At 42.6% G+C, this 27,793-nt stretch overlaps 1 protein-coding gene across 1 annotated transcript in view; it reads left to right on the forward strand.

The window, feature by feature from the left end:
* LOC147707489 (CD109 antigen-like) overlaps positions 1-27,793 on the forward strand; it is a 943,435-nt gene that overhangs the window by 826,040 nt on the left and 89,602 nt on the right. Inside the window, exons 28-29 of the mRNA XM_086926506.1 lie at positions 1,964-2,123; positions 2,213-2,274. Coding sequence (XP_086782632.1) covers positions 1,964-2,123; positions 2,213-2,274 — 222 coding nt within the window. The remainder of the gene's footprint in view (positions 1-1,963; positions 2,124-2,212; positions 2,275-27,793) is intronic.

Below are 27,793 nucleotides of genomic sequence, written 5' to 3' on the forward strand. Positions count from 1 at the left end.
TGGATGTTTTCAAAATGTTTTTTACTATTGCTGCTTGTGCAGCAGTCCTTTTCCTGGCCTGCTGCAGAAGGCGCAATAGTAAAATGCATTTTACGACTGCCTGCATGGCAGTCATACATAATTGGGCTGTTGGGACTGCCGACTCTTGGTTGGACAGTCTTGTGCCCGAAACGATGGCCATCGTAATGAGGCCGAAAGTTTCAATCAGAATCCTTTAACTTAGCATTGATGGTGGTACATAGGTCACTTATGGTGCTTAATATATTTGTACAAAATAATAGTTGTTGTATGAGTTAATTGTGCTAGTTGTGTGTTTGGGATATGGAAAGACAGACAATTACAAAGGCAATGACATAAGGAATTCGTAGCTAGTGAATCATACATACAGGCATGAAATATACATATTTACTGTAAAGCGAGGGAGCATTCACTATCGTCTTTCAAGTTGCAAAAACTTTCTATTCAGTTCATTTTTGGATTCTTGTAGAAAGGAGAAGGCTGAGATGCATCGTTTGTCAACTTGGTTGCTACAAAATACCAAACACTGTCTGTCTTCGATAAATTGTTCATTGAGGCATTTTCTACCAAAAGCATGTGCAAGGTATAAACGGGCTAGAGTGGGCGGAAGATCCTTTGCATTTTTGGGCCCAACTCTGTGGAACTCACTGCCTACCCACTTACGCAAAGAAGAAAATTATAGGAGTTTCAGAAAGAGCGTGAAAACCTGGCTGTTTGATCAATAATCTTTGACTTAGGATCTGCTCTCTCTCCAGGTGTGTCTTGTGTCTTTGCTGTTTTTCGGCGCCGGGGAACCCTTTGTGGGTAGCTGTGCGCCTTACAAATGCTATAAAATAAATAAAATAAAATATAACATTTGTAGAAGTATCTCATAATCTTTAGGGCTGTCCAACTAAAGGAGGTGAAAGTTGACATGCAGCTGCAATAGGAGTACCATTTCAACTTGTGTTTGGCAGATACCAATCACCTTCGGTATTATTTATTGATTACGGATAGAAAATTGTACTGCATCTGGGGGAGAGGCGGTTGTTTTAAAGGGACCCTTACTGCAAAATTATAGCAAACAGCTCACAAAAGGCAATTTCTGTTGCAGTAAAGGTATGTGAATCAGTGTTTGTAATAAGATGTTACAACCAGAAAAGCGAGGGCAGGGGCAATGTCCCAAGGCAAGACATGCCTCACGCCGTAAGAAATGTGATGAGGGGAGACTCCAGGTACTAGAGAAAAACACAAGTAATCATGTCGATAAAAATGCAGGGCCAGATATATCATAGTGCTGCGTTGCCCTAGCATCACGCAAGGTGTTGCAAGGGCAACGTAATCCCTAAATCAGATGTTACAAGCAATGCAAGGCCAACTTTACAAATCTGGATTAATGCAAGACAGCACAAGTTGCTGCCTTTTGTTACTCTGCCTTGGGAAGGCGTTATCTGGTTACTCTGCCCTGGCAAGGCATTTCTTGGGTGAAGCACGGGTGTTTGTGCAACACAGGCACCCTTGCACCATGAGGCAAGGGTGCCTGAGTTGGTGCTAGGCAGCAGATTATGTGCCAGCACACACAGAAAGCAAGAATGCACCATATAGTGGTAAATATGGTGCATTCCTGCCCTCTCTCTTTCACTCAGCTCAGCGCAGCAAGTTGTCTTGCTGCATTGCTTTGCCTTAAAGATTGATAAATCTGGCATGCATTGTTTTGGACTTCAATAATAGTTTAGAGGCACTTAGGTACATGCAGTGATCATTTTCGCCATCATTAATCTTCAAATGATAAGTTAACCAAAAGTTAAATGAAACTAGGTAATAGGTTTTGAGAGTGGATCAATTTCTGATTAGGCACACATGTTCAGATCATAGACTCTAATTTTACAAACACAGGAACAACATATATATTTCTCTTAATACCTGCTGTATTAATCTCTCTCTCTTGCTCTCTCTCTCTCTGCAGGATACAATTGTGGCTCTACAAGCCCTCTCACAGTTTGCTGCACTATTAACATCTAGTAACACTGCTCTGGTTGTTTCAGTCAGTGAGTCAAGAAGCCAGAACCCGTTATCCTTTCAAATAAATGCAGGAAATCTTTTGCTGCTGCAGAGTCATAAGTTAAGTATATATTATAGTGCATGAGAGCATTACATATGTGACTTGAAAATTCACACAAAGATAATATGTTTCTTCTGTTTGTATTTTAGATAGAAATAGTTCAGCCCATTTCACTAAATGTTTCAGCTCTGGGGAACGGAATAGCTGTTGTTCAGGTAAGGACTAACATAAATTGTATTTAGAAATCTTATTAACAATATTACTCAGCAGAAGCAATTCATTAGTACTTACCAAATTTTCTCATGCAGTTATGTCTCACTGTACATATTGAACCCCAAAGCAATTGCTGTATGGCAAGGGAAATACTCCAGCAGAATTATATATATTTTATATGTAGAAAAGACCTGGATTAGAGGATGTCAGCAAATAAACTTTTTTAAACATGGCAGATTCAACTCCAATGTCTCAGGGGATCCTGCTACACAATTTTGTGGCCCATGCATGGTGCATGGTTTGCTGGCAAAGGAACTTCCGTCTGAGAAAAATGTAATGCATAATTTTATTTGGACTTGATAACTCTCCGCCACCAAAATGTTTCCTATAATAAGAAACATTCACTGGCACCCCAACCAATTTTTTTCTAATTATTTTGCTGTTCACATTGATTCCTCACTTCAAATAAGATTACTAGAGTGGCTCCAAGGGCTTGCTGGCTGGCCTCCTGATTAGAGCTTCCCATTTTAAATAAACACGCTGACATGAACGATAATGTTTAAGCAGTGTTTATTCTTTCTGCCCCCGCTCCCAACTAGTGCGCGCACTCGCGCCGCCCTTTTTTCCCTATCCGCCCATGCCTGACCTGGAAGTCCTGGACCTAGTCAGGTATGGGGATACGACATCTCCCCCTTTTTGTAAATTGTCATTTACCTTAGAATGTTGTTCTTTAAAGTTCTTCAATGCGTCGGACCGGCCTTCGAGTGGTCCTCTGCGGCCGGCGCAGAGGCTGTTGTTCTCCGGACTCATCCATGTTGATTATGCAAGGGCGTTCTTCGAGACTGTCTGCTCTGGGATCGGAGGTATCTGTATCTCTGTCCGCTTCTCTTCTCGGCTGTAGGTTGCTGGATTACACTTTTCTTGAAGTGCAACACGTTTCTCGTGGTCCTCTTTGTTGTGGAGGCTGCTTGGATCATGGTTCCTTTCTTCTTCCCTATTTGTAGCGGGTGATCATTATATCAGCTGTCAGCTTTAGCTCTCTGTTCCTGTTTCACTAGTACCCAATCTCCTTCTTGGATGCTGGATGTCTTTACATGGCACCAATTATCAGCTTAGTTCTTCATCTTTGCTTTCTTGTCTCTATCAATGTTCATTAGTGTCTCATGATCTGAGGTCGGGTATCTGGAGTGAATGACTGCGTCCAACGTTCAAATCCTGGTACGCAGGGTTCTCCCAAGCATCAGGGTAGCAGAGCACCTGTTGGTGGTGCTCTGTGGTGTTGTTCTGTAGGCTCTCAGTACTTCATTGAGCGCTGGTTGTATTTCACGCTGGGACAGTAGCTTGTTGTATTGTTTTCTTCAAGGTGGCCATATGAAGCGTTCAACCATCCCGTTGGCTTGAGACCATAAGGGGGTGATTTTCCGGTGTCTAAAGTTCAGATGGTCTGCGAATTCTGTGAACTCATGTCCATTGAAAGGTGGTCCATTGTTTGTTTTTACGGTCTGTGGAATCCCCCATGCTGCAAATATTTCATCAAGGATGGGTATGACTGCAGCGCTCTGGTGGACGATAGTTGTTGTGCAATGGGAAAGTGACAATAATTATCCATGACGGCAATGACATATTTTCCAGACTTTAGTGGGCCGAAGAAATCAACAGCTACTTGTTGCCATATACCGTCCGGGAGATCATACATCTGAATTGGCGCAGGTGGCTCTTCCCGCCCCACTAGTTGGCATTGTGGGCAGTCTACCATCTGATCAAGAGACGGGAACCAGATTCTCTCATGTAGTGCTTTCTTCATGCCTATTGAAGTAATCTGGTAGACAGGATTGATGTGGAAAAGTAGTTTATTCCTGCCAAACAGCTTAGACAACCAAAGATCTCGGAAGTCTCTCTCAAAGTGCCCAACTCCCAGATATAGAATGTTCAGGCACAGAAGAAACATAACAATTCTAAAAGAACTACTAACATGGAATACTACACACCTTCCCCCCTAATAAAAAATAAAAGAAGAAAAAACAAACAAAAAAAAAAAATCAATGAACAAAATCTCGCAATTTAACAGGAGTATGTTAGATACGAGAACTTTTCCTCAATTCAATCACATTAGTAGGTTCTACAATAACATTACCCACATGTCTATCATTGTCATCAAACAAACAGGGAAGGGAACAGAATCTAGGGAAGAGCTAGAACTCATAGAATTAGAGGTTGCCGAATTGGAAACTGATGTGTCACCTTCAAATATGTCAAACATGGCAGAATAACTTTCATCATTGTTGCAAGATTTGGAGGAAGAAAGTTCTTGCAAATTTTCCATTTTACATAACAAAATACGTCTAAAATTCCAAATCTTGCCTCCTTCGACTCTAACAGCCTTGCTAAAGACTTCCAAAACTTTGCAAGGATCAGACCATTTAGCCCACTTGTTGCCATAAAAACCTCCAAATTTGACACGTACAAAATCACCTATTTTAATTTTAGAACAACGAGTAGACGTTCGCAACGAATTACCTCTCATCCTTTCCTGATATTTCAAAACTTTATTTCTAAATAGTAAAATCAGAAACTGAATTGCAAGGAATTTTTGTTTTCATCCACCAGGGTAAAAGTTTGGAACCAGGTTTTCTACCTCGTAACATCTCAAAGGGAGAAAAACCTGTAACAGAATTCGGAGAAGTGCGATATGACAACAAAGTCGCACGTAATGCTTTTCTCCATTCCAGACCACTTTTAACCGCTAATTGAATCGACTCTTTAATAACTCTATTGAAGCGTTCTATTTGTCATTGGCCTGAGGGTTGTAATTGGAAACTCTTTTATGTACAATCCCACATCTATCAAGAAACAACTCGAAATCTTTGCTGATAAACTGAGAACCATTGTCCGAAGCAATTTCTGCAGGAATACCTTCCCTACAAAAGACTTCATCCAAAAATTCAATCACTTGCGCTGAACTAATTTTGCCAACAACTTTCATCTCTGGCCATTTAGAGAAATAATCAATTAACACCAAAGCAAATATATCCTTGCTAACAGATAAGTTCAGTGGTCCAATAATATCAATCCCAAGCTTTTTCTACGGACTTGTGACAAATTCAACAGGAGTAACATCAACAGCCACAGGTTTAACAGATTTGTCACTCATAGCACATGGAGAACATGACCTAACCCATTTATCAACCATACCATCAACTTCAGTCCACCTATAAAATTCCCTTATACGCCTTTTGGTGCTGGACATGCCCATATGGCCTTCATGAGCCATTGAAACTATCTTTTCTCTTAATGTTCTTGGAGGAACAAGTTTATCACCATGAATTATAAAACCGTGATCAAACATAAGTTCATCTTTTATTTTGTAAAAAGATGAAAGAACACCAGATAATTTATGTTCCTCAGGCCAACCTACTTGCATGAATTTTACAACTCCAGATAAATCCTTATCCTGACACATAGCCGCTTTCCATTCACTTTCGGAAATAACATCAGACAAAACTTTTGAGTTCTCACCATTAACATCTTCAATAGAAAATGCTACATCAAAATCTGTACAAATATTGGCAATATCCAGAGTGTCAGATAACGGTAACCGTGACATACAATCAGCATGTACATTAAGACGACCCAGGAACATATTCAACCACACACTGAAATTCTTGTAGTTTAGCAGCTAGACGTGCCAAACATGCAGTTAAAGTCCTACCACCACCAGCTGCTAGCATATTAATTAACAGCTTGTGATCAGTTCGCAAGCGAAACTTGGTACCCCACAAAAACTGTCTAAAGTGTTGCACAGCCCACGTACAAGCCAATAATTCTTTTTCAAAGGTGGAATAGTTATATTCAGCACCACGAAGAGTTCTTGAAGCGTATGAGACTACATATTCTTCACCATTGTTTCTTTGCATTAGCACAGAACCTAACCCAACATTGCTAGCATCAACTGATACGATACAATCTTTACCAATTTCAAATGGTCGGAGAAAAGGAGCATTCACAATTTCCTTCTTAAGCAGATCAAATGAACACTGTTGTTCCTTGTTCCAAACAAATGTAAAACATTTTTTTTAGTAAAGATCTCAAAGGATGAACTTTGGAAGAATAGTCTTGTACAAATTTACTATAAAATTCTGTGAGACCAAGAAATGATACAAGCTGTTCCTTAGTTGATGGAGCTGGGGCATTGGAAATACTCTGGATGTGATTAAATTTGGGCTTGATACCTTGAGAATAAATTTCATGACCGAGATACTCCACTTTACTCTGTCTAAATTTACACTTAGAGAATTTCAAGGTCAAACCTTTTTCCTGTACACATTGTAATACTTTATCTAAATTCTTGTCATGGTCTTCATAGTCTTTTCCAAAAATTAAAATATCATCTTGGAAGGCGATAGCGCCATCACATCCTTCCAGAACCTCCTTCATGAGTCTTTGAAAGACCGATGCTGCACTGGCTAGGCCAAATGGCATGCGGCAATACTGAAACATACCTTCCGGAGTGATGAAGGTAGTAAAAAATGTTGATTCCTCATGCAAGACCACCTGGTGATATGCGCTAGCAAGATCTATTGTGGAAAATACACGAGCACCAGATAGTGTGGAAATTAATTCATGAATATGGGGTAAAGGGTGCCTATCAATCCAAATTTCTTTATTTAAGGTACGAAGGTCCACACATAGACGAAGTTCGCCTTAGCTTTTAAGGGACAAAACCACTAGGGAAAGCCAGGGAGAAGATTCTGTAGGTTCAATTTTTTTTTGATACTAAATCAGACAGAATTACTTTCAGTTTGTCCCGGTAAGCCAGTGGTACATTCCTAACCCTGTGTCGGACAGGAACAGCACCCTCCTTGAGAATAATCTTATGTTGGAAATTTACAAATTCTCCTAAATTGTCGGTGAAAATTGAAGGAAACTTATTTCTTACTTTACTTATGAATTCATCTTTCTCAGGAGACACAACATACATAGGTGGAGATGCATTAGGATCAAGCTTAATGCCCATTTCATATTGATGCGACCAACCAAGGATAGATACTCCTTTGGTAGCCACGTAAACTTTCCCTCTGGTTGTTCTGTCCTTAAATTTAAGATCAGCCCACATAAACCCATCTAGGTCAATTTCACGACCAGTATAACCACCAGGTTGAACATCTGGAGGTAATAGTTTAGTTGCATTCCAAAATGTGTTAAATATATTCCTACCTATAATAGTGTACCAAGCACATGAGTCAATTAACATAGGGATTTCTTTACCATTTACCAAAATATTATCACTTGGAAAGCTTTTACACTCGGTGTCCCCAACACACAGTAAACTGTTGATTTCTGACACTTGTTCAGAATCTTCGCTTTCTTCACATGCCACCAAATTAACTTTTTGCGAAGATTTACACATTTTATTGAAATGTTCCGATTTCTTGCATTTAATGCAAATGTTATTCCACCCACGGCATCCTCTGTAGCTTCCTACATGGTCAGTACCACCACATCTATTACAAACTATTGGAGATTTTTTCCCAAAAGACTTATTATCCTTTACAAAATACTCTTTCTTATTAAAAATGAAAGGAGATTTCCTAAAAGTGGGATTATCTTTTACTACTGCTACTTCGGGAATTATTTCCTTCCTTTTGACTGCTTGACCTCTGATTTCGCTAACAAAGATTTCTGACTGTTCAATTCCTTTAGCTATATTAAGTACAGCATTTAAGGAAGATTCAGTTCCCATCCATAAGCGCTCTTGAATTTTCTTACTCTTTGTCTTCATCATAATTTGATCTCTTAACACTTGTTCAAAATTACTCGTTTCAAAAGCACATGAACTAGCTAAAGTTCTCAATGCAGCTACGTAATCTTCAATAGATTCATCTACTTTCTGTGCTCGGGAGTAAAATTTGAACCTCTCCAAAACTGTGTTGATCTTTCTACTAAATCTTAAACTCATTTGTTTAACAGTCACTCTATTCCCTTGTGGCCTTCATGAGCTAGATTGATAGTCCCTTGTCATAGTTGTTGAGGAATGACGATTCTCTTGTCTCTCAGTAACAATCCATCTGCACTGATTGTGAGGTCATCCTTGACGTGTTTGAAAGATGAGAGTTCTTGCATTTTGATGCCAGTGATGGTTTGGGAGGTCTCCAGATGTCTCCATGATTCCGCCTCAGATGCGCTGCATAAAGTCTTGGAGCGTAGCATCCTTGACAGTGGCTTCTATAATAGCGTCTAGTGGGACGACAGTTGGGCATGCTCGATCAATCCCGAAGTGAAGGTATTTTTCGGCTAGCGAAGTGCGTGTCTGTGTTACTGCTTGAGGATGGCTTGAGATGTAATCCACTGGGTTTTTAGCCTTTTCCGGTTTGTGAATAATTGTGTAGGTGTAGCCCTGCAGGCGGATCCCCCACCTCTCGATCCTTGGAGGCATCTTCATTTGGGGGTTGCCGAAAATAGTGATTAAGGCCTAATGGTCAATAATAAGTGTGAAATGCTTCCCGTAGACAAATAGATGGAAATGCTAGCATACCCGTACGACGGCCAGGCTCTCCTTCTCCGGTTGCAAGTATGCTTTCTCCGTGTCAATGAGGCTGTGGCTGGCATAAGCTATGATGTGACGCTGGTCTCTTTCGTCATCATACTGCGCAAGAATGGCACCAAGGTCTACGGGGCTGGCGCCAACAGTGACTTCTGTTTTCCGTTTGGGGTTGAAGTAAGCCAAAGGGGCGGCAGAACATACAGCGTCTTTAATTTTGTTGAAAGCATATTCACATGCCTTGGACCAGTGGAATGGTTGTCCTTGTCTCGTTAGCTCTCTCAGTGGGTAGCGGATAGTGGCATAGTCTTTGATGTATCTAGCACAATAGCTGGCCATGCCCAGGAATGACCGAATGTCGCGAGGTAGCGGGGTGTCAGCTAGCACTGAGACTTTATCAGGATCTGGTCTCATGCCATCTTTAGAGAACACATGGCCGTAGAACTTGAGGGTTGATTTGCGGAATTTGTCTCCGTTGAGGGTGAGGTTGGCGTTTAGGAGGGTATGGCACACTCGGTCTAGGGCTTTGGCATGTTCTTCCCAAGTCATACCAAATACAAGTATGTCATCACTGTAGTTGAATGAGTTGGGAATGTGGTGGATCACTCGCTGAACGGCTTCTTGAAACATTTCTGCTGCTGACGAGATGCCAAAATTGAGGCGTTTGTATCTAAAGAGTCCTTGATGGGTGGTAAAAGTAGTGTATCTCGATTTCTCGTGGAGTTTGAGCTGGTGGTACCCTTTGTTGAGATCCAATAAAAAAAAAAACATAGCTCCATTCAGGCGGGTAATCATGTCACTAATATGAGGTTGCGGTATGTCTTTCTCGCTCTATGGCTGTGTTAGGGGCATGCATATCCACGCATGGGCGCACTTTGTTTTCATGTCCTCGTTTGGGCACGCCTACCACCGGTGATACCCAGGGAGTGGGTCCAGATGATCATTCTATGATGTCCGCTCTCAGCAGATTTTGAAGCTCATCACTGACCGCTTGCTGGAGGTGAAATGGTACTTTCCTGTGGTGCTGGGCCACTGGCGTGAATTGCTCATTGATGTGCAGTTTAACTTTAACGTTGGCTAGTTTTCCTGGGTCCGAGAATAATTTTGGGAATTTGTTGATCATGTCAGGCGAGTCATCTACTTTGTAGAATCTCTACCAGCCTTAACCGTTCTGCTGTGGGTAGGCTGAGTAGGCAGTTGGCAGATTCACAGCTTTCTATGACATGAATCTGAGCCTGAATTGATCTGTTCTTGTAGGTTAGCGTTGTGGGAAAACGTCTTAGACATGGCAGTGGCTCTTTGGGCATCCATGTGTAGAAGCGCACTGCAGCAGGTTCTAGCTTTGGTTTCGGGCACATCTTTTCATATGCCGTTGTGCAGATATAGTTCAGTGACACCCCTGTATCCAGAACAAACTTGGCGGAGTAGTTTTTCATTCGAATATCTAGTTGTGGATATTTCTACAGCCGGTCTGGGTCAGCCACAATGCATACATATTCGTCACTGCCTGTGATATGGGAGTAAGTGCGGATGATTCTCTTGATGTTGACCGGTAGATTATACAATGCCTGGGACTGAGTGCTAGACCTGGACGAACTGGTTGACCGGTCTCTTCTTCCAAGTACCGTCCTTGCGTGGTGGTGTATCCCGGCACTTTGTCTAACCGACCTAGTTTCTTTACGCCTGGTTTGGCACATAGCTTCAAAATGATTGTCCCACCCGCATCTGTGGCATTGTTGACCCAGGGATGGGCAGGTGCCAGTGTGTGGATATTCCAGGCCACAGCGGTAGCAGTGCTCCGGTTGCTTCTGAGGTTTATTGCCTCGGTTCCCACCGCGGGACGAGCTTGTGGGTTTGTCTGGCCTCTGATCCATTCGACGTTGTGTTTCTGTCTGGGATTAAACGTGGAGGGCTTGCTCCCACTTTTCCGTTTTCCCAGCTTCCATTTTCTTTGCGTGTTCTTTGGCTTGATCATTTATACATGTAAGTTCTTCAATGTCGTTGATCGAATAGTGTTTTTTGAGTAGTCGACGTCACAGTGACTCGACTGGCATCCTTCAATGAGAGGTGCGAAGGCCCCGATGATGAAGCATGACACCAAGGGGCCTGTTGGTGTGTGAGGGGCATTTAAACAACACTGTGTGCTCCCCATCACTTTAGGGATCACCACCACTAGCTGAGTGGATTCTAATTTGTTTAATCATATTGCTAAGGGAGAACGAATCCACTTGTGTCTCTCTCTCTCTCCCCCCCCCCTTTGTTGTATTTAAGCTGTAAACTTTATCCCATCTGCGTTTTTTACACTGGACTTGAGTAAGGACTGCCTTTGTTACTGGCCCGACGGGTTGGACTGGGCCCAAATGCCTCCTCTAGTTGATGCCGATCTACCAAATTTGTAATAAATTTAATCTAACTATTGTTTCTGCCCTATTCCCTTCCCCCTACTCTTCTGTTATTTTGTACCAATGTTTATTCCTTGCTCCGCCTCATTTCAGATGTTTATTTTTGTTCACTGCAATTTGCATCTATGCATATGTAACCTGTGCAGTTATCTATGTAACGCACTGTGATACCTCCAGGTCTAGCCAGCGCTATGTAAAACTTCATAAATAAATAGTAGGCTTTCTGCCCTGGTGGGGGGTGCAGATCAGGGGCTGTTGCCTTACCTAACCACTAGGGGAGGCAGAAAGACTATGTGGGGTGGAGGCATGGCCATGCCCCTTGTCGGCAGCCCCCATCCCTCTTTTATATAAAAACAAAAAATCCCTGGGGTCTAGTGGGCTTTCTGCTTCCCCGGGGGGGGGGGGGGGGGCATAAGACTGTCCCATTTGTGTTTGGGGGCATGGGGACATTGGTATGCCCATTTGGGCAGCCCCCATCCCTACATATTAAAAAAATATATCCCTGGTGCCTAGTGGGATTTCTGCCCCCGGGGGCCTATTCAGGGGCTAATACCCCCTTTTGCCCCCCAGGGGACAGAAGGAGTGTTTAGAATGTAATTTTGGTGGGGGCATGTTTTTGCCCATTGTGGGTAGCTCCCATCCCTCTTTTATAAAAAAAAATCTCTGGTGTCTAGTGGGGCTTTCTGCCCGGGGTGGGGGAGGGACGAAAGACTCTTCAGTTTGTTTGGGCATTGGCAATTTGGGCAACCCCCACCCCTAAATGTACATTAAACGAATACCTGGTGCATAGTGTGCTTTTTGCATATCAGGGGCTGTTGCGCCATATACCCTGGGGGGAGGGGGGGTAGAAAGACTGTTTCTAATTACATTTGGATGGAGTCATGGTATTGCCCATTGTGGGAAGCCCCCACTCCACTTTTATTAAAAAAAATAATCCCTGCTGTCTAGTGGGATTTCTGCCCCCCCTGGAGGGCAGAACGGGGGTAATAACCCTCGTCTGACCCTCGGGGAAGAAAGACTGAAGATGTTGTTTATGAGTTAGGGGCATTGCCATCCCCATTTTGGGCAATCCTCACCCCTAAATTTGCATTTAAAAACTCTGGTGCTGTGCTATCTACCTCCTGTGGAGGGTAGGAGGGAAAGATTGGGGGCTGTTGACCCCATCTGCCCCCCAGGTGGGGCAGAAAGATTGAATATGCAGAGAAACTTAGGAGGGAGCAAAGGCCCTTGTTCAAGAGGCCGCTCCCCCTCCCTAGTGTCTAGTGGGTGGATCCCTGCTTGGGGATCACCCCCTTTCCAACAACCTCTACCGTCTGCCTCGGTGATCAGGGGGCTGAGATAGCCCCCTGAGCACTGAGGCAGTGAATGTGAAATCATCTATCAGATCATTTCATTTCCGTTTTCAGTGAAATTACGTCAGTACCCCATGCCCGCTGTTCATCATTTCACTGAAAAACCAGAACAGCCTCTGGAGCTGAGGAAGTTATTTCCCAGCTCCAGAGGCTGTTTTGAACTAAAGGAAATCCCTCTGGTACCTCCACCAGAGCGATTTCTGGTGCCATGTACATGGACGGCCGGGAGTCATCCGACGCACATGAGCACATAGGGCGGATCCTGGCCGTCGGATGCATGCAAAGGGTTAAAGGGGAAGTGCTTTGAATTTTTCTTATGAATATCTTTCCTCAGCTTCAGAGGTTCATTGCAAATTAGGCAATGAATTTTATGTGCCTGACTCAATCTCAGATGTCAGTTCTGCAGGTTTTTCACTTGTTAGGCTTCATGACCTCATGCATCTTTTAGATGGCAGAAGAGTACTACCCAGTCGTGGATCAGGCAAGAGACAGTAGTTGCAAGGAAGTCTCTGCCCTGGTGCAGATGTTTTGTTTGTTACACCAGGATCTGCACTGGTGGAAGAAGCTCCACAAACTTCAGATAATTTGGAAACTCAGTCCCCATGGACTCAGGCTGCCCACTGGACTGGGATGCTCATCTTGGCAAAATTATGATGCAGGGTCTTTGGTCTACGTCAGAGTAGGACCTGCACATACATGTGCCAAAGCTGTGGGCAGTCCATTGTGCACTGAAGCCTTTCCTCCAAGGTGCAATATTCAAACTCGGTCAGACAACACCACTGTCCATTGCATCAACAAATCCATCTAGGGTCAGGTATTCACCTGTGGATTTAGGAGAAGTGATGGAGAATCTTCCTATTAGTGGCTCACTTAGCAAGCTCTCTCCATGTGAATACATATGCTCCTAGTCGCCTCCCACAGTAACAGTGTGATCTACTTCAGATTGGGGTTCGAGAGTGTATATGTCTTCACCATGGCCAGACCAGGAATTATCCTCTGTTTTGTACTGACAGAGCGCGCAGGTCACCCGACTATACATTTTTCCAAATACTCACCTGGCCCCATAATTCAAATATACTTTTATTTAATCAGGTAACCCACACTCTACTATCAGTTTATTTTGATCCACTAGTTCCTATACCATATGACTTATCAACTCTGTTACTTGTACCTATAATCTCGATGAATCAGGGAGTTTAAGTTATGAAGATAGTTCAAAATCAATAACATTTACACTCATATAATAACCACAGACTCAGGGTAATCATCATCAAAAGTCATAATCCATAGATTAAATGCAATTAAACTATCAATACCCAAGATCAGAAACAGTGTATAGCTATGTAAAAGATAGATTATGCCAATCATTTAGCAAGATTCGAAATAAAGGGAAGGTAAAACAAGGAACATGCTATTTCGATAAACAGTTTTTCGCAATTTCCCTAAATGAGGGTAAAGAAAGGGAACATACTATAAATAAACACAGCTTTCGCAATTAATAACAGTTAGAAAAAGGAACATGTTATGTAATATATGAAAACAGATTACAGCACGTACCTATAGGGAAGGTAAAATTGTGACACGCTATAAAACAGATGATCAGATTAACCACTGTAAAGAAGGATCAAGAAAAAGAACATTTGTGCAATCACGTTTAGCATTCAACTAAAAGGTGGGTAAGAAAGTGGAACACGCTAATAAACATCTCATTTATCTAAGTTTAGGGTAAGAAAAAAGGAACACATGTCACATGAGTATGACAGACGCATGCGCAGTAGAAATTCCCGCGAAGCAGCAGCCATTTTATTTGCAACCGTATTAGGATTAGAAAACACATATGCAAGCTTCTCTCGGATACCCCGTGTAAGTGTAAAAGTGCACAAATTAGTAAAACAAACAGGTTGATTAAATAGTTAGGGTTATTTGAGGTTCATGAATTAGAGCAAGTCGCTTCTCGTACGAATCCTTGCTCCATCAATACTCTATTTGATTTCAGTCCCTTTAAACTTTCTATTCTGCTTTTTCTCATTATTATTAGGATGAGAATTTTTCATCTTTTCATAGATTTAGCTATTCAATTCTTCTAATTCGAGTTCTTCAATATTTCCCTTTACTCCTCGGTTATTCATGGAATATTTCTTTCTATGTTTTCGACATTTGCAATAAATCATTATTCCTAAAACTAATAAACCTATTCCGCCATTGGCATCAGTATTTTACTCACAAGACTTTTACCTAAATTAGAAAACCAACTACCTACTGAGGAGAGACCATCAGTCAATCTCTTCCATGCACTATCAACCTCCAGTGGTTTAAGCTCTTTTTCCAAATTAGTAATATTTCTCACATACATTCCAGACAAAAGTGTTGAAATTAAGAGGTAAGTGCAACAATGTTGCGCTTTCAACATTCTACAGACTCCGCCCTCTTTAGCCAATAACGTGTCAAGAGCAAGTCGATTTTGTAAAACCATAGATCTGATCGAAACCAATTCGGTATTGACCATCAAGAAACCTCCAGCAGTGTCAGTTGATAACCGATCCACTACTGTTGACAATTTGCAGATTCTGTTTATATTCAGAGCCACTCCCACTGTAGGTATCAATGCACTAAATATATCATCTACAATTTCACCAACACTTTCTCTTTTGCTACGTACTAATCCATTAGTTTCTTCATTGCTTCCAGTGATTTTACCCACATGGTATATCTTGGGGAAGACAATACCAAAATAACAGCTCCCATACCAATGGTCTGGTAATTTGAAGTAAGCCTTGTTCCCACATATATAATAAATTCCGGAAAACACAGGTTCTGACCCATTTTTGAAACGCCAACCCCCAATTACCTTGTAATTGTGTTCACATTCACTGGAACCAATGAAGACATTGTTATAATAACTAGTCTTTTCTCTGTGGAGCCCACATTTGTCGCCTCGTAGGAAAGTGTTTCGGAGTTCTGAAAACACTAAATCGCACCCTTGATCTACTCCCGCTGGAGGACAGACGCACTTTGACTCAGGCGCTGGTGACATCCCGTATGGACTATGGGAATGTCTTGTTCTTGGGTGCCACAGAACACAGTCTAGAGCGCTTACAAGTCCTCCAAAACACAGCAGCTCGTCTTGTTCTACGACTCCCCAGGAGAGCAGCATTCAAACCAGCGTTAGCGGCCCTACACTGGCTACCGGTGAAAAAGAGTGATGTTTAAAGCTCTCTTAATGTGCCATAGGATAATCCAACATAAAGCTCCTCCCTATCTGCAGGATCTAGTACTTAGGTATGAGCCTACCAGAGCCTTACGCTCAGAGAGGATGGGTCTGCTAACGATCCCCCGTGTAAAAAGAGCAAAACTCGGTGGTCACTCTTTTAGTGTAGTAGTGGCAAAAAACTGGAACGCTCTCCCGACATCCCTAAGACTGGAAGAATCGGAAACTAAATTTAGAACTATGCTAAAAACACATTTATATAATCTATAAGCAGCTGAATAACGGTGGGAGCGGGGATGTCTGTATCTGAAAACTTGTTCTCCACAGCGCGGGGGCACGCCGTGAAGGCGTCTCCAACTACCTTATTATTATTATTATGCTCTTTTATTTTCGGTCAGTTGTGGCACATCGATTTCAATGCTGTCTTATAAGCTGTCCTTGTTCAGGGATCTGCTGAGTTTGGCTTTTATTTGATTCTTTTTCTTCCTCCTGAACACCATTGTCTATTCTTGACTGGTCCTGCTCAAGCTCCTCAAACTCTTGATTTTCTTCTGCTTGAGCCTCCGCCCTAATTTCTATCTGTCCCTTTTCAGACTCTGGAGTTTTTGGTAGAGTGTCGAGTACCTGACCTTTCCCTATCTAATCCTCCTCAGAATCACTTTTGACTTGGATCTCTATGATCTGAGTATCTTTTTCTATGCCTGTCTCGTCCTCACTATTGTTTTGTCTATCTAGGTAGGTTTGACTTCTTGTCCGCACATATTTTGCAGGTATGTCGATTACTGGAATCCAATCATCTTGACTGGTGCTCGGTTGTTCTTCAGCTACTTCAGGATCGGTATCTTGGGACCCTTCAGCTGCGCAACCTTCAGCCTCAGTTTTCTCAGGTTCTGTCACCTTTTTCGTGTGACTGGCATGGATACAGTGTGGAACTCCTGCACACTTTACAGCTGTGGTGGTGACCAGAATCACTTGACATGGTTTCCCCACCTTGGTGCAAGACAAGATGTTCGAGTATGTTTCTTAAGCACTACCCAATCACCTGGGTCCAGGTCATGTGCTGGTGTTGTTGGTCTGGGGACAGCGTCTTCTCCAACCTGGTGAGAGATAGAAAGCACTTGGTCAGCCAGTTCTTTGCAGTACTCTAGGACTAAATCATCAGATATGCTTAGCAGTTTGTGTCCTGGCACCCATGCTTGCCGCATTGCTCTTCCCATCAGTATTTCATGAGGACTTGGCCTGTTTTCCGTTCTGGAATACTTCTAAGTCCCATCAGAACAAGTGGCAGAGCATCCGGCCACTCCAATCGAGCAGATTCATACATCTTGCCCAATCTTGATTTGATATTGCCATTCAATTGTTCTACCACTCCAGAAGCCTCTGGGCGATATGCACAGTGCAGTTTTTGCTTAATCTTGAATGCTTCACAAATTAGGCCCATTATTTCACTATTAAAATGTTTTCCTCTATCTGATTCAATTGTTACTGGAAATCCGAACCGAGGGATAAGCTCTCTAAGTAGAAGCTTAGCCACAGTAATGCTATCATTCCTACGTGTAGGGTAAGCTTCCACCCATTTTGAAAACAGGCAGACAATGACAAGTAAATATTTTAGTCCTCTGCAAGGGGGCAACTGAATGAAATCAATTTGTAGTCGAATAAAGGGACCTTCTGCCTTACCAATCTTTCCTGGTAATACCACTGTTTTCTTCCCTGGGTTCATTTGCTGACAAATTAAACACCTCTGGTAGAGTGCCTATGCTATGTTCCTGAATTTCGCATTAAACCATGTTCGTCTGAACAGATGTATCATAGCATCTCTTCCCAAATGTGAATCTCCATGAATCAACCTAGCCATAGGAGCAAGCAGACAGTCTGGTAACACTACTGTTTCATCAAGATACACAATGACACCATCTTCAGCCCTTCTCTGACACCCTAATCTCCTCCATTGTTCCTTTTCTTTGGGTTCTGCTGAATTCTGCAAATCTCCCACTTCTTCCCATATATTCACATCATCCAGCAACAATAGTTGGCAGCTGTTTCCGCCCATCTCAACCTTTTTGTTAACAGCCATTTTGTACTTTGCACAATGTTGGGCTAACTGGTCAGCATATCGATTACCAGCTGTTACTTTATCATTGCCAGATTTGTGAGCAGCACACTTGACCACAGCCACTTCTTTTGGCAACTGGATTGCTTCCAGTAAATCTTTCACATATTGACCATTTCTGATTGGGGTACCTGAAGAAGTCAGAAACTCCCTTTGCATCCATAATTGGCGGATGTATGTCGTTACAACGAGATGTTTTACATCGCAGTACTTTACGACGCATGTTTTACAATGCAAGTCGTTACCACGACTTGCGTTGTTGGTGGCTGGATAGTGAATAGTTTAATTTACTATTCCAACTCCAGTCCCTGTGGATAGTAGGGAAGGAGTTGGATAGTAAATTAAATTATTTACTATCCTGGAGCGCCCCCCAGCGCACTTCGTTGTTACAACTTGCGTTGTAAAAGTTGCGTTGTAAGGGATTTGCGGTGTAACATCCGCTTTGTAAAGGATGTTCCCCATAATTGGCCGTAGTCATGCACAACCCCGTAACCATACTGTCTGTCAGTATATATGGTTACTTTACAATTTTTCCCAAATTTGCAGGTTTTTGCCAGGGCAACCAATTCAGCTACTTGTGCAGACTTGACTGCAGATAAATAGGATGCTTCCACTGGACCTCCCAACGTGCATACTGCATAGGCCGCGCTTGGGCCTCCTTCCTCATGTCTCATACATGAGCCGTCCACAAATAGCTCATAGTCTGAATCAATTAATGGCTTTTCTCTCATGTCTGGTCGTGGCTTTGTACTGTATTCAGTCTGATCAATGCAGTCATGTTCAACCTCTTCCCTCAATTCTGCAATGTGTGAATTAGGCAACAGGGTTGCTGAGTTCTGAATATTACACCTAGCAAGAATTCTCTCCTACTTAGTCAGCCAACTAGGTGTGAGATACTGGGATTTTGTTCTGGTTAGCAAGATTACAACTGCATGGGGAACATACACAGTTACAGGATGTCCCATAATGATGGATTCACTCTGTTCAAGACTCTTGCAAGTTGCAGCTACTGCTTTCAGACATCCGGGCAATGCAGCGGCTACTGGGTCTAATGTGGAAGAAAAATAGGCCACTGGACGTCGAACTAGTCCATGAATCTGAGTCAGGACTGATAGTGCACAATTATTTTGTGTGTCATAGAACAGTGGAAAATCCTTTGAATAGTCAGGCATTCCCAATGCAGGAGCCCTACACAGGCAGTCTCGCAAGTTTACAAAAGCAGTCATGCTTTCGTCATCCCACTCTATTGGGTCCTTGGCTCTTTTCTTTGTCATTTGTATCAGGGGCTTAGCAAGGACTGCAAATCCCATAATCCATTGCCTGCAATATCCTACAACTCCAAGAAACATTCTGATCTCTTTTTGTGTTTGTGGCAAAAATCATGTTTTTAATTATCCTGATTCTTTCTGAGGTAACTTTCCTGACACCTCTTTCTATTTGATGCCCCAGATATTTCACTGAGGTAGCACAAAATTGCAATTTCTCTGGGGGCACCTTATGGCCTCCTTCACCCAGATGATTCAATAAAGCAATGGTATCAACAACACAGTCTTTTCGTGTTTTCGAGGCCACCAAAAGGTCGTCTATATACTGAACTAAGACTGACTGTCCAGGTAGCACTAATGACTCAAGGCACTTTTTCAGAATCTGATTAAAAATCGAGGGGCTGTCTGTATACCCCTGAGGGACACGATTCCAGACATAGACATGACTGTCAAATTCAAATGAGAAAATAATTTGCTATCTGGATGCAATGGAATCGAGAAAAATGCGTGGCACAGGTCGATGACAGTAAACCATCCAGCTTCCCACGGTATCTGATACAGAATCACTGCAGGATTTGGCACAGCTGCACAGCAAGGTACAACAATTTTATTAACCTTTTGAAGGTCTTGTACCACCCTGTACTTACCACTCGGTTTCTTTATGCCAATTATGGGTGAATTACATGGACTGCTCATTACTTCTTGCACAATGCCTGCTTCAATCAAACGCTTTATTTCTACTGCGATTCAGAAAAGGGGGTGGTGATGAACAGAGTGTCTGAGTTAAGCAGACCACTCTTACCCAGTCAAGAGATCAGGGCTGAATCCATCACCGTTATTTAGCTCACTGCATCACCCCAGTTCAGAACCTGGCTATATGCAAATTAGTCTGACCCAGTGCCTCATGGGAACAGGGCAGACCAAACTACCAAGCCAATTCTTCACCAGAAAGGAGACAAGCTTCCGGGGACCGGTTTCAGGCATTTCAGCCGTCGTCGGCCCGACTTGCTTGAATCCTGGCGGTGCAGTGAGCAAGGGACTCATGTCTGAGTATACCCTGCCACACCTGTAGTGGCCAAAAACGATTCAGAAAAGGGGGTGGTGATGAACAGAGTGTCTGAGTTTAGCAGACCACTCTTACCCAGTCAAGAGATCAGGGCTGAATCCATCACCGTTATTTAGCTCACTGCATCACCCCAGTTCAGAACCTGGCTATATTCAAATTAGTCTGACCCAGTGCCTCATGGGAACAGGGCAGACCAAACTACCAAGCCAATTCTTCACCGGAAAGGAGACAAGCTTCCGGGGACCGGTTTCTGGCATTTCAGCCGTCGTCGGCCCGGCTTGCTTGAATCCTGGTGGTGCAGTGAGCAAAGGACTTATGTCTGAGTATACCCTGCCACACCTGTAATGGCCAAAAACGATTCAGAAAAGGGGGTGGTGATGAACAGAGTGTCTGAGTTAAGCAGACACTTTAGAGTGTCTGCTTAACTCAGACACTCTGTTCATCACCACCCCCTTTTCTGAATCATTTTTGTCCACCATAAGCGTGGAAGGGTATACTCAGATGTGAGTCCCTTGCTCATAGCACCATCAGGATTCAAGCAAGCCGGGCCGAAGACGGCTGAAATGCCAGAAACCGGTCCCCGGAAGCTTGTTTCATTCCCAGTATAAGAATTGGCTTGGTAGTTTGGTCTGCCCTGTTCCCATGATGCACTGGGCCAGGGTCAGACTAATTTGCATATAGCCAAGTTCTGAGCTGGGATGGTGCAGTGAGCTAAAAAACGGTGATGGATCAAGCCCTGATCTTTGGACTGGGTAAGAGTGGTCTGCTTAATTCAGACACTCTGTTCATCACCACCCCCTTTTCTGAATCATTTTTGTCCACCATAAGCGTGGAAGGGTATACTCAGATGTGAGTCCTTTGCTCATTGCACCATCAGGATTCAAGCAAGCCGGGCCCAAGACAGCTGAAAGGCCAGAAACCGGTCCCCGGAAGCTTGTTTCCTTCCCAGTATAAGAATTGGCTTGGTAGTTTGGTCTGCCCTGTTCCCATGATGCACTGGGCCAGGGTCAGACTAATTTGCATATAGCCAAGTTCTGAGCTGGGATGGTGCGGTGAGCTAAAAAACGGTGATGGATCAAGCCCTGATCTTTGGACTGGGTAAGAGTGGTCTGCTTAATTCAGACACTCTGTTCATCACCACCCCCTTTTCAGAATCATTTTTGTCCACCATAAGCGTGGAAGGGTATACTCAGATGTGAGTCCCTTGCTCATTGCACCATCAGGATTCAAGCAAGCCGGGCCGAAGATGGCTGAAATGCCAGAAACTGGTCCCCGGAAGCTTGTTTCCATCCCAGTATAAGAATTGGCTTGGTAGTTTGGTCTACCCTGTTCCCATGATGCACTGGGCCAGGGTCAGACTAATTTGCATATAGCCAAGTTCTGAGCTGGGATGGTGCGGTGAGCTGAAAAACGGTGATGGATCAAGCCCTGATCTTTGGACTGGGTAAGAGTGGTCTGCTTAGTTCAGACACTCTGTTCATCACCACCCCCTTTTCTGAATCATTTTTGTCGACCATAAGCGTGGAAGGGTATACTCAGATGTGAGTCCCTTGCTCATTGCACCATCAGGATTCAAGCAAGCCGGGCCGAAGATGGCTGAAATGCCAGAAACCGGTCCCCGGAAGCTTGTTTCCTTCCCAGTATAAGAATTGGCTTGGTAGTTTGGTCTGCCCTGTTCCCATGATGCACTGGGCCAGGGTCAGACTAATTTGCATATAGCCAAGTTCTGAGCTGGGATGGTGCGGTGAGCTAAAAAACGGTGATGGATCAAGCCCTGATCTTTGGACTGGGTAAGAGTGGTCTGCTTAATTCAGACACTCTGTTCATCACCACCCCCTTTTCTGAATCATTTTTGTCCACCATAAGCGTGGAAGGGTATACTCAGATGTGAGTCCCTTGCTCATTGCACCATCAGGATTCAAGCAAGCCGGGCCGAAGACGGCTGAAATGCCAGAAACCAGTCCCCGGAAGCTTGTTTCCTTCCCAGTATAAGAATTGGCTTGGTAGTTTGGTCTGCCCTGTTCCCATGATGCACTGAGCCAGGGTCAGACTAATTTGCATATAGCCAAGTTCTGAGCTGGGATGGTGCGGTGAGCTAAAAAACGGTGATGGATCAAGCCCTGATCTTTGGACTGGGTAAGAGTGGTCTGCTTAATTCAGACACTCTGTTCATCACCACCCCCTTTTCTGAATTATTTCTACTGCAACACCTGCCTTTATTTCTGCACTCATTTTATACTGTCGGGTATTTGGGAAGACTGCGTCTTCTTTTGTGGTCATTTTTATTGGATCAACATTGGCCATTGGTCCTACATCCTTTCCAGTAAAGTCCCATACCTCTGGCTTTACCGTCTGTTGCAATTCTTCTGGTAAGTCTTTTACTGTCATTCGTGTAGTTTCTGTCTCTGGTCTTGCTAACATTACTTTGTAAATTCCGTCTTCGTCTGGGGTTTGAATTTCGACACCATTCGAAGTGCAAAAGATGGTGCAATTAATTTTGCAAAACAAATCTCGTCCTAGTAAATTCACAGGACTTGAATCACAGACAACAAATCTATGCATTTCTTTAAAGTTCCCTGTTCTTACTTCCATTGGTTATGTAACTGGGGTACTAATTTGTTTATTATAATTGCCCACCACTTGGATCGCTTCTCCCGAGAGGGGTAGGTTTGGAACGTCTGCTGTTCTCACAGTAGAACGGGTAGCACCAGTGTCCAATAGAAAGGTGACATCATTTCCTTCAACCTTTCCTTCAATGTATGGCCCAGACTGGTCTACCGGCAAGGAGGCGCCAAGCACGCACTCCTCGTCCTCCCCCCTCAGGCACCGTCAGTAAGGGTCTTCACAAAAGAATGTCATTTAAAAGAAATTGTGATGTTGCTGCATCTCTCTTTTTCCTTCCTTCCCAATTTGAAGTATCTACACTCTGTTGTGCTTTGATCCTATAATTTGGCATAGGTGCTGGGGGTATCTGGTTCTGTATTACCTACTGCTGGGTCTTCCGTGGCACCTCATTCTGCCCTGTGGATTCAAATCATTATTTTGCACATTACCATTCTGCACAGCCTTACACTCGTCTTTCCAGTGCCCCAACTTGCCACATCCGTGGCATGGGAATTTCTTCTTAGCATCTTCCCTATTGACTTTTCCCCTCGGCCTTCCTCCACTTCCATAACCCTTATTTTGGTTGCTAGTCATCTGATTTAACTGTTGTTCTTGTCGCTCTGCTAGTTTCACTTGTGCCCACATGACTTTCTCTTTCAACTCTTTCCGCTTATTTTCTAGATCGTCTTCACAATATTTTGCATATTTAAGAACCTCATTTATGGGCTTAGCCTGCCAACAAATTTTATTGTCTTTAATCCACTGTGAAATTTCAGGTCTCAATCCTAGCACAAATCGGTAGATAAAATGTGTCATATCTTTCATGTCAATGTTGTCTAGCCTGCTGTATTGTTTAAATGTCTGTAATAGACGTTCATAATATGTATGCACTGATTCATCTTTGTTCTGAGTGGTTTTATCTATTTTCATCCAATCAGTTTCCTCTGCAGGCATCTTCTTCTTTAGGTAAAGTATTACCTGATTATATTTCTTCATTACATCCTCAGAAGGTGTTCCTGTCTTTGGGTCTCTTGGGTACTCCTCACTAGGCCAATCAACAGCAATTTTGCAGTCGGTCCACAAATCTACAGGGACTACAATGTCGAATAAGCCATCTAAATCTGTCAACAGACACTTTGACACCTTTACAAATCTCTCGACCTGTCTGTACCACTCTACAGGATTTTCTCGAAGTTTTGGGAAATCATTCGTAAATGACAAAATATCCTGTCGGGACCATGGTACATGCACATAGCCTCCACCTGGTACCTCTCGCATGGGATATACTTTTTCTACCTTTTCTGCTTCTTTTAAAACATACTCTGAAGTAATTTGTCTTGATCGAATCTCTTTCTTTTTCTTTGCCCATCTTGCTTTCCACTTCCCTAGTTCTTCCCGTTTTTGCATTGATGTCATCAGCTCTCTTATTTGCACCTTTCTTCCTGACACATTCATGTTTTCTAAATCTTTGTCAGAAAATTCTACTCTGTAAGGTTTCTGTAATACTTTAGATTTACCAATGTCGATTCCCATGCTAGCTGCAGTGTCCATTAATTTCTCATGAAACACCTTTGTATTTTTTGTGATACTTTTGCAAATAAACAATAATTCGTCTTCACTAAGGGTATTTAATCTCTCCAATCCCACATTCCCAGCCATCATTTCTTCTATTTCAATCCTTAATTTATATATATCTAAGGGCTGGACCTGGGGTCTTTCTATTTCTCGTGTCCATCTGTCTATTTCTTCAGGAGTTATTACTATGGCGCTTCTGGTTCCCGAAGATGTCTCAACCTGTACTTCTCTCTAGGTTAATGGAGTGGTTCTCCTCATTGAACCACTCCCTGCTTCTCGTATTGGTATGTCCATTAAAGATATTACTGACTCACATTCACTTGCCTGATCACCTATTATCAATGATTCTTTTCGCGGGTGTACTACTGATGCAGTTATAACTGGAGCTTTTTGACTAGCTTGCTTTTCCCCGTACAAGGGAACAACTGGGCCAATAGTCAATGGGATTGTCAAAGCTTCAGGACTGGTGTTTAATTGAGAAATTTTCTGAATTAATTCACTCCTCTGGTTATTTAAAGCCTCTCTTTCTTTTTCCTGCAATACTCTTTCAATGGAGGTCTAATGTATCACTTGCGGAATTAAAGGTGGCTTTAAAACTGGGGCAGTCGGATTTGCGGTACTTGGTGTCTCAATATAAGGGGGTTTTAAAAATAGGTTATTCGGATTTACTGGTCTGGGTTCCTCATTACAGGGTGATGGATTTTTCGTTAACAAATCCTCCATATAATCATCGTCTGAATCACCAATAGTCATTAAATGTTTTGTTTTCTCAGTCCTTTTACCTCCCATATGCTCCTCTACCGTTACTGGGTAAAGCCCTTCCACTAAGATATTCTGTCGCCACTGTTTCATTTGTTTAACTTTGGAATCTCGTGGAACCTTTGGATACAATTTACTCAGTCCTTTATCAATTCTAGGTCTGTCTCGCTCGAAAGCCCCAATGTCCCATTCTTCTAGGGCCTCATATTGCGTTAATCTAGGTCTGGGATGTAAATCATTCATTCGAATCCTCAAATTAAACAAAATTCTTCCAATAAATGTACCTTCTAAGGGAAAGGCCAACATTCCGTCATCTTTTGTGTATTCCACAAAGTTCCCTAACCATACGCAGGAGTGGTATCCCCTTACAAACATCATGAATGATGCAGGAGTATTCGGTGGTGGAATAATGACTCCTTCTCTAGTTTTAATAGGCTTGTCTTTTTTAAAGTAAATCTTAACTTTGTCTACAAGTGACAGTTTTCTCTTACTTCCGTACATGTTGCAAGGTCGGCCTCTTAACATCTGATCTTTAGCAAACCCTAAGTATCGTGGATCAGGTCGATATTCTGGATGACTTGGGTACCACATATATTTTTACAAAAATTCAAAATCGTGCGAAATTGCTTATTTCTGTTTACTAAATGCTTCCAATACTAGTGCTTCTTTTAATTTTCCTTTAACCAACCAACAATGCGGTTACAAATAATTTCAACCAATGATTGCGCGGCCTTTCTCGTGAGACGAGCTCCCACGCTCCTGTTCTCACCCCTTCTTTACAATGCTATCTCAGCTACACGCCCGCTGTCTCGACCAATACCACGTGGCTCTGAGTGACGTCAGCGCAGCTCCGCAACTGACTCCCTCCTTCACAAGGTAATGCAAAACTCAATTCTTTTATTTTAAAGTGCAGATTTTATTATTCAACAAAGTAACACATTCGCCACTGTACCTGAGTGACTAGATAGGAAAAGAAATATTTCACTGCAAGTAAATCCCTTCCGTTTACTTTTCATACACTACGAGTAGATCCCTTCCGTCTACCCTTCATACAAGCATTAGAGAACCTGCTACTCTTCTGGACTAATCCACTCCGGGATATATACTAAGGCCAAAATTTCACCTGCGAACTCGTTTGCTATCAATCAAGCTCGGACGATCCTGCTACTCCTTCCGTGTGACGCTTACTAGGTGATATCCCAACAAAAGTTTTGCCTGCGAACTCTTTGCTACCATTTATTCACACATTCATACAGAAAACCCTAAATAGTGCTTCCGGTTCTGCCCAACCATGCAATAACTTCCTGCAACTAAGTGACCTCACTGCACTGTGGCTTCCATTTACCACCCGCTATTCTGCCCCTGGGGATTCCAAACAGAACATATAACGGGTACGAACGATTTTGGTTAATACATAATTTCAATATAGCAGCATCAACATTAATAAAATGTAAAACATTTCAAAATATATTCACATTTGATCGATCAATAAATGTAACCATAACCAACTAACTAATTACCTGTCTTTAACTAATCTCTAACCTTACCTCTGCTACCAAGGTAATATACTGATAGAGCACGCAGGTCACCCGACTATAAATGTTTCCAAATACTCACCTGGGCCCATAATTCAAATATACTTTTATTTAATCAGGTAACCCACACTTTACTATCAGTTTATTTTGTTCCACTAGTTCCTATACCATATGACTTACCAACTCCGTTACTTATACCTATAATCTCGATGAATCAGGGAGTTTAAGTTATGAAGATAGTTCAAAATCAATAACATTTACACTCATAAAATAACCACAGACTCAGGGTAGGTTCAAACTCTTTATCTAATCATCATCAAAAGTCATGAACCATAGATTAAATGCAATTAAACTATCAATAACCAAGATCAGAAAGAGTGCATAGCTATGTAAAAGATAGATTATAGCACGTAACTATAGGGAAGGTAAAATTGGGACACGCTATAAAACAGATGATCAGATTAACCACTGAAAAGAAGGGTCAAGAAAAAGAACATTTGTGCAATCATGTTTAGCATTCAACTAAAAGGAGGGTAAGAGAGTGGAATAAGCTAATAACACGCTAATAAACATCTCATTTACTTAAGGTTAGGGTAAGAAAAAAGGAACATATGCAATCTTAGCTTTGCAATACAGGGAAGGTAAAGATAAGGACGCAAATTATATTGACATTTACCCACACAAATATATATTTACCTAGAATGATGTGAAGACCAACCCTGGCCACATGTCAGTTAGAAAGCACAGGAGAAACCCCAAAGATTTCAGTGCCAGTAGGCAAGCAGGTGCATATCAGGACACTTTGGATTTGGATCAGAACTGGACCACCAAAGGTTAAGACCAGCACCCGCAGTTCAGTTGCAACGCCTGCGCTACTCCCTCTCTGCGGCTATCAATCAAAACCCCGATTGGGTTATCGAATTCCCCAGCAAAATGCTTCACCAGCACTTCAATTTCTCAGAACCCCAATTGGGTTCTCGAACCTCCCGACAGAGCGCTCTTAGTCACCTATTGAGTGCATTAGGTCAGTGACAGGTCAGCTATTCAGACAAGTCGGACAATTTCGCTAGCTAAACCTATGCTAGTTATACTGTTTTCCAGATC

The sequence above is a fragment of the Lissotriton vulgaris genome, chromosome 6 (assembly GCF_964263255.1).
Source record: "Lissotriton vulgaris chromosome 6, aLisVul1.2, whole genome shotgun sequence".
Classification (NCBI taxonomy): Eukaryota; Metazoa; Chordata; class Amphibia; order Caudata; family Salamandridae; genus Lissotriton; species Lissotriton vulgaris.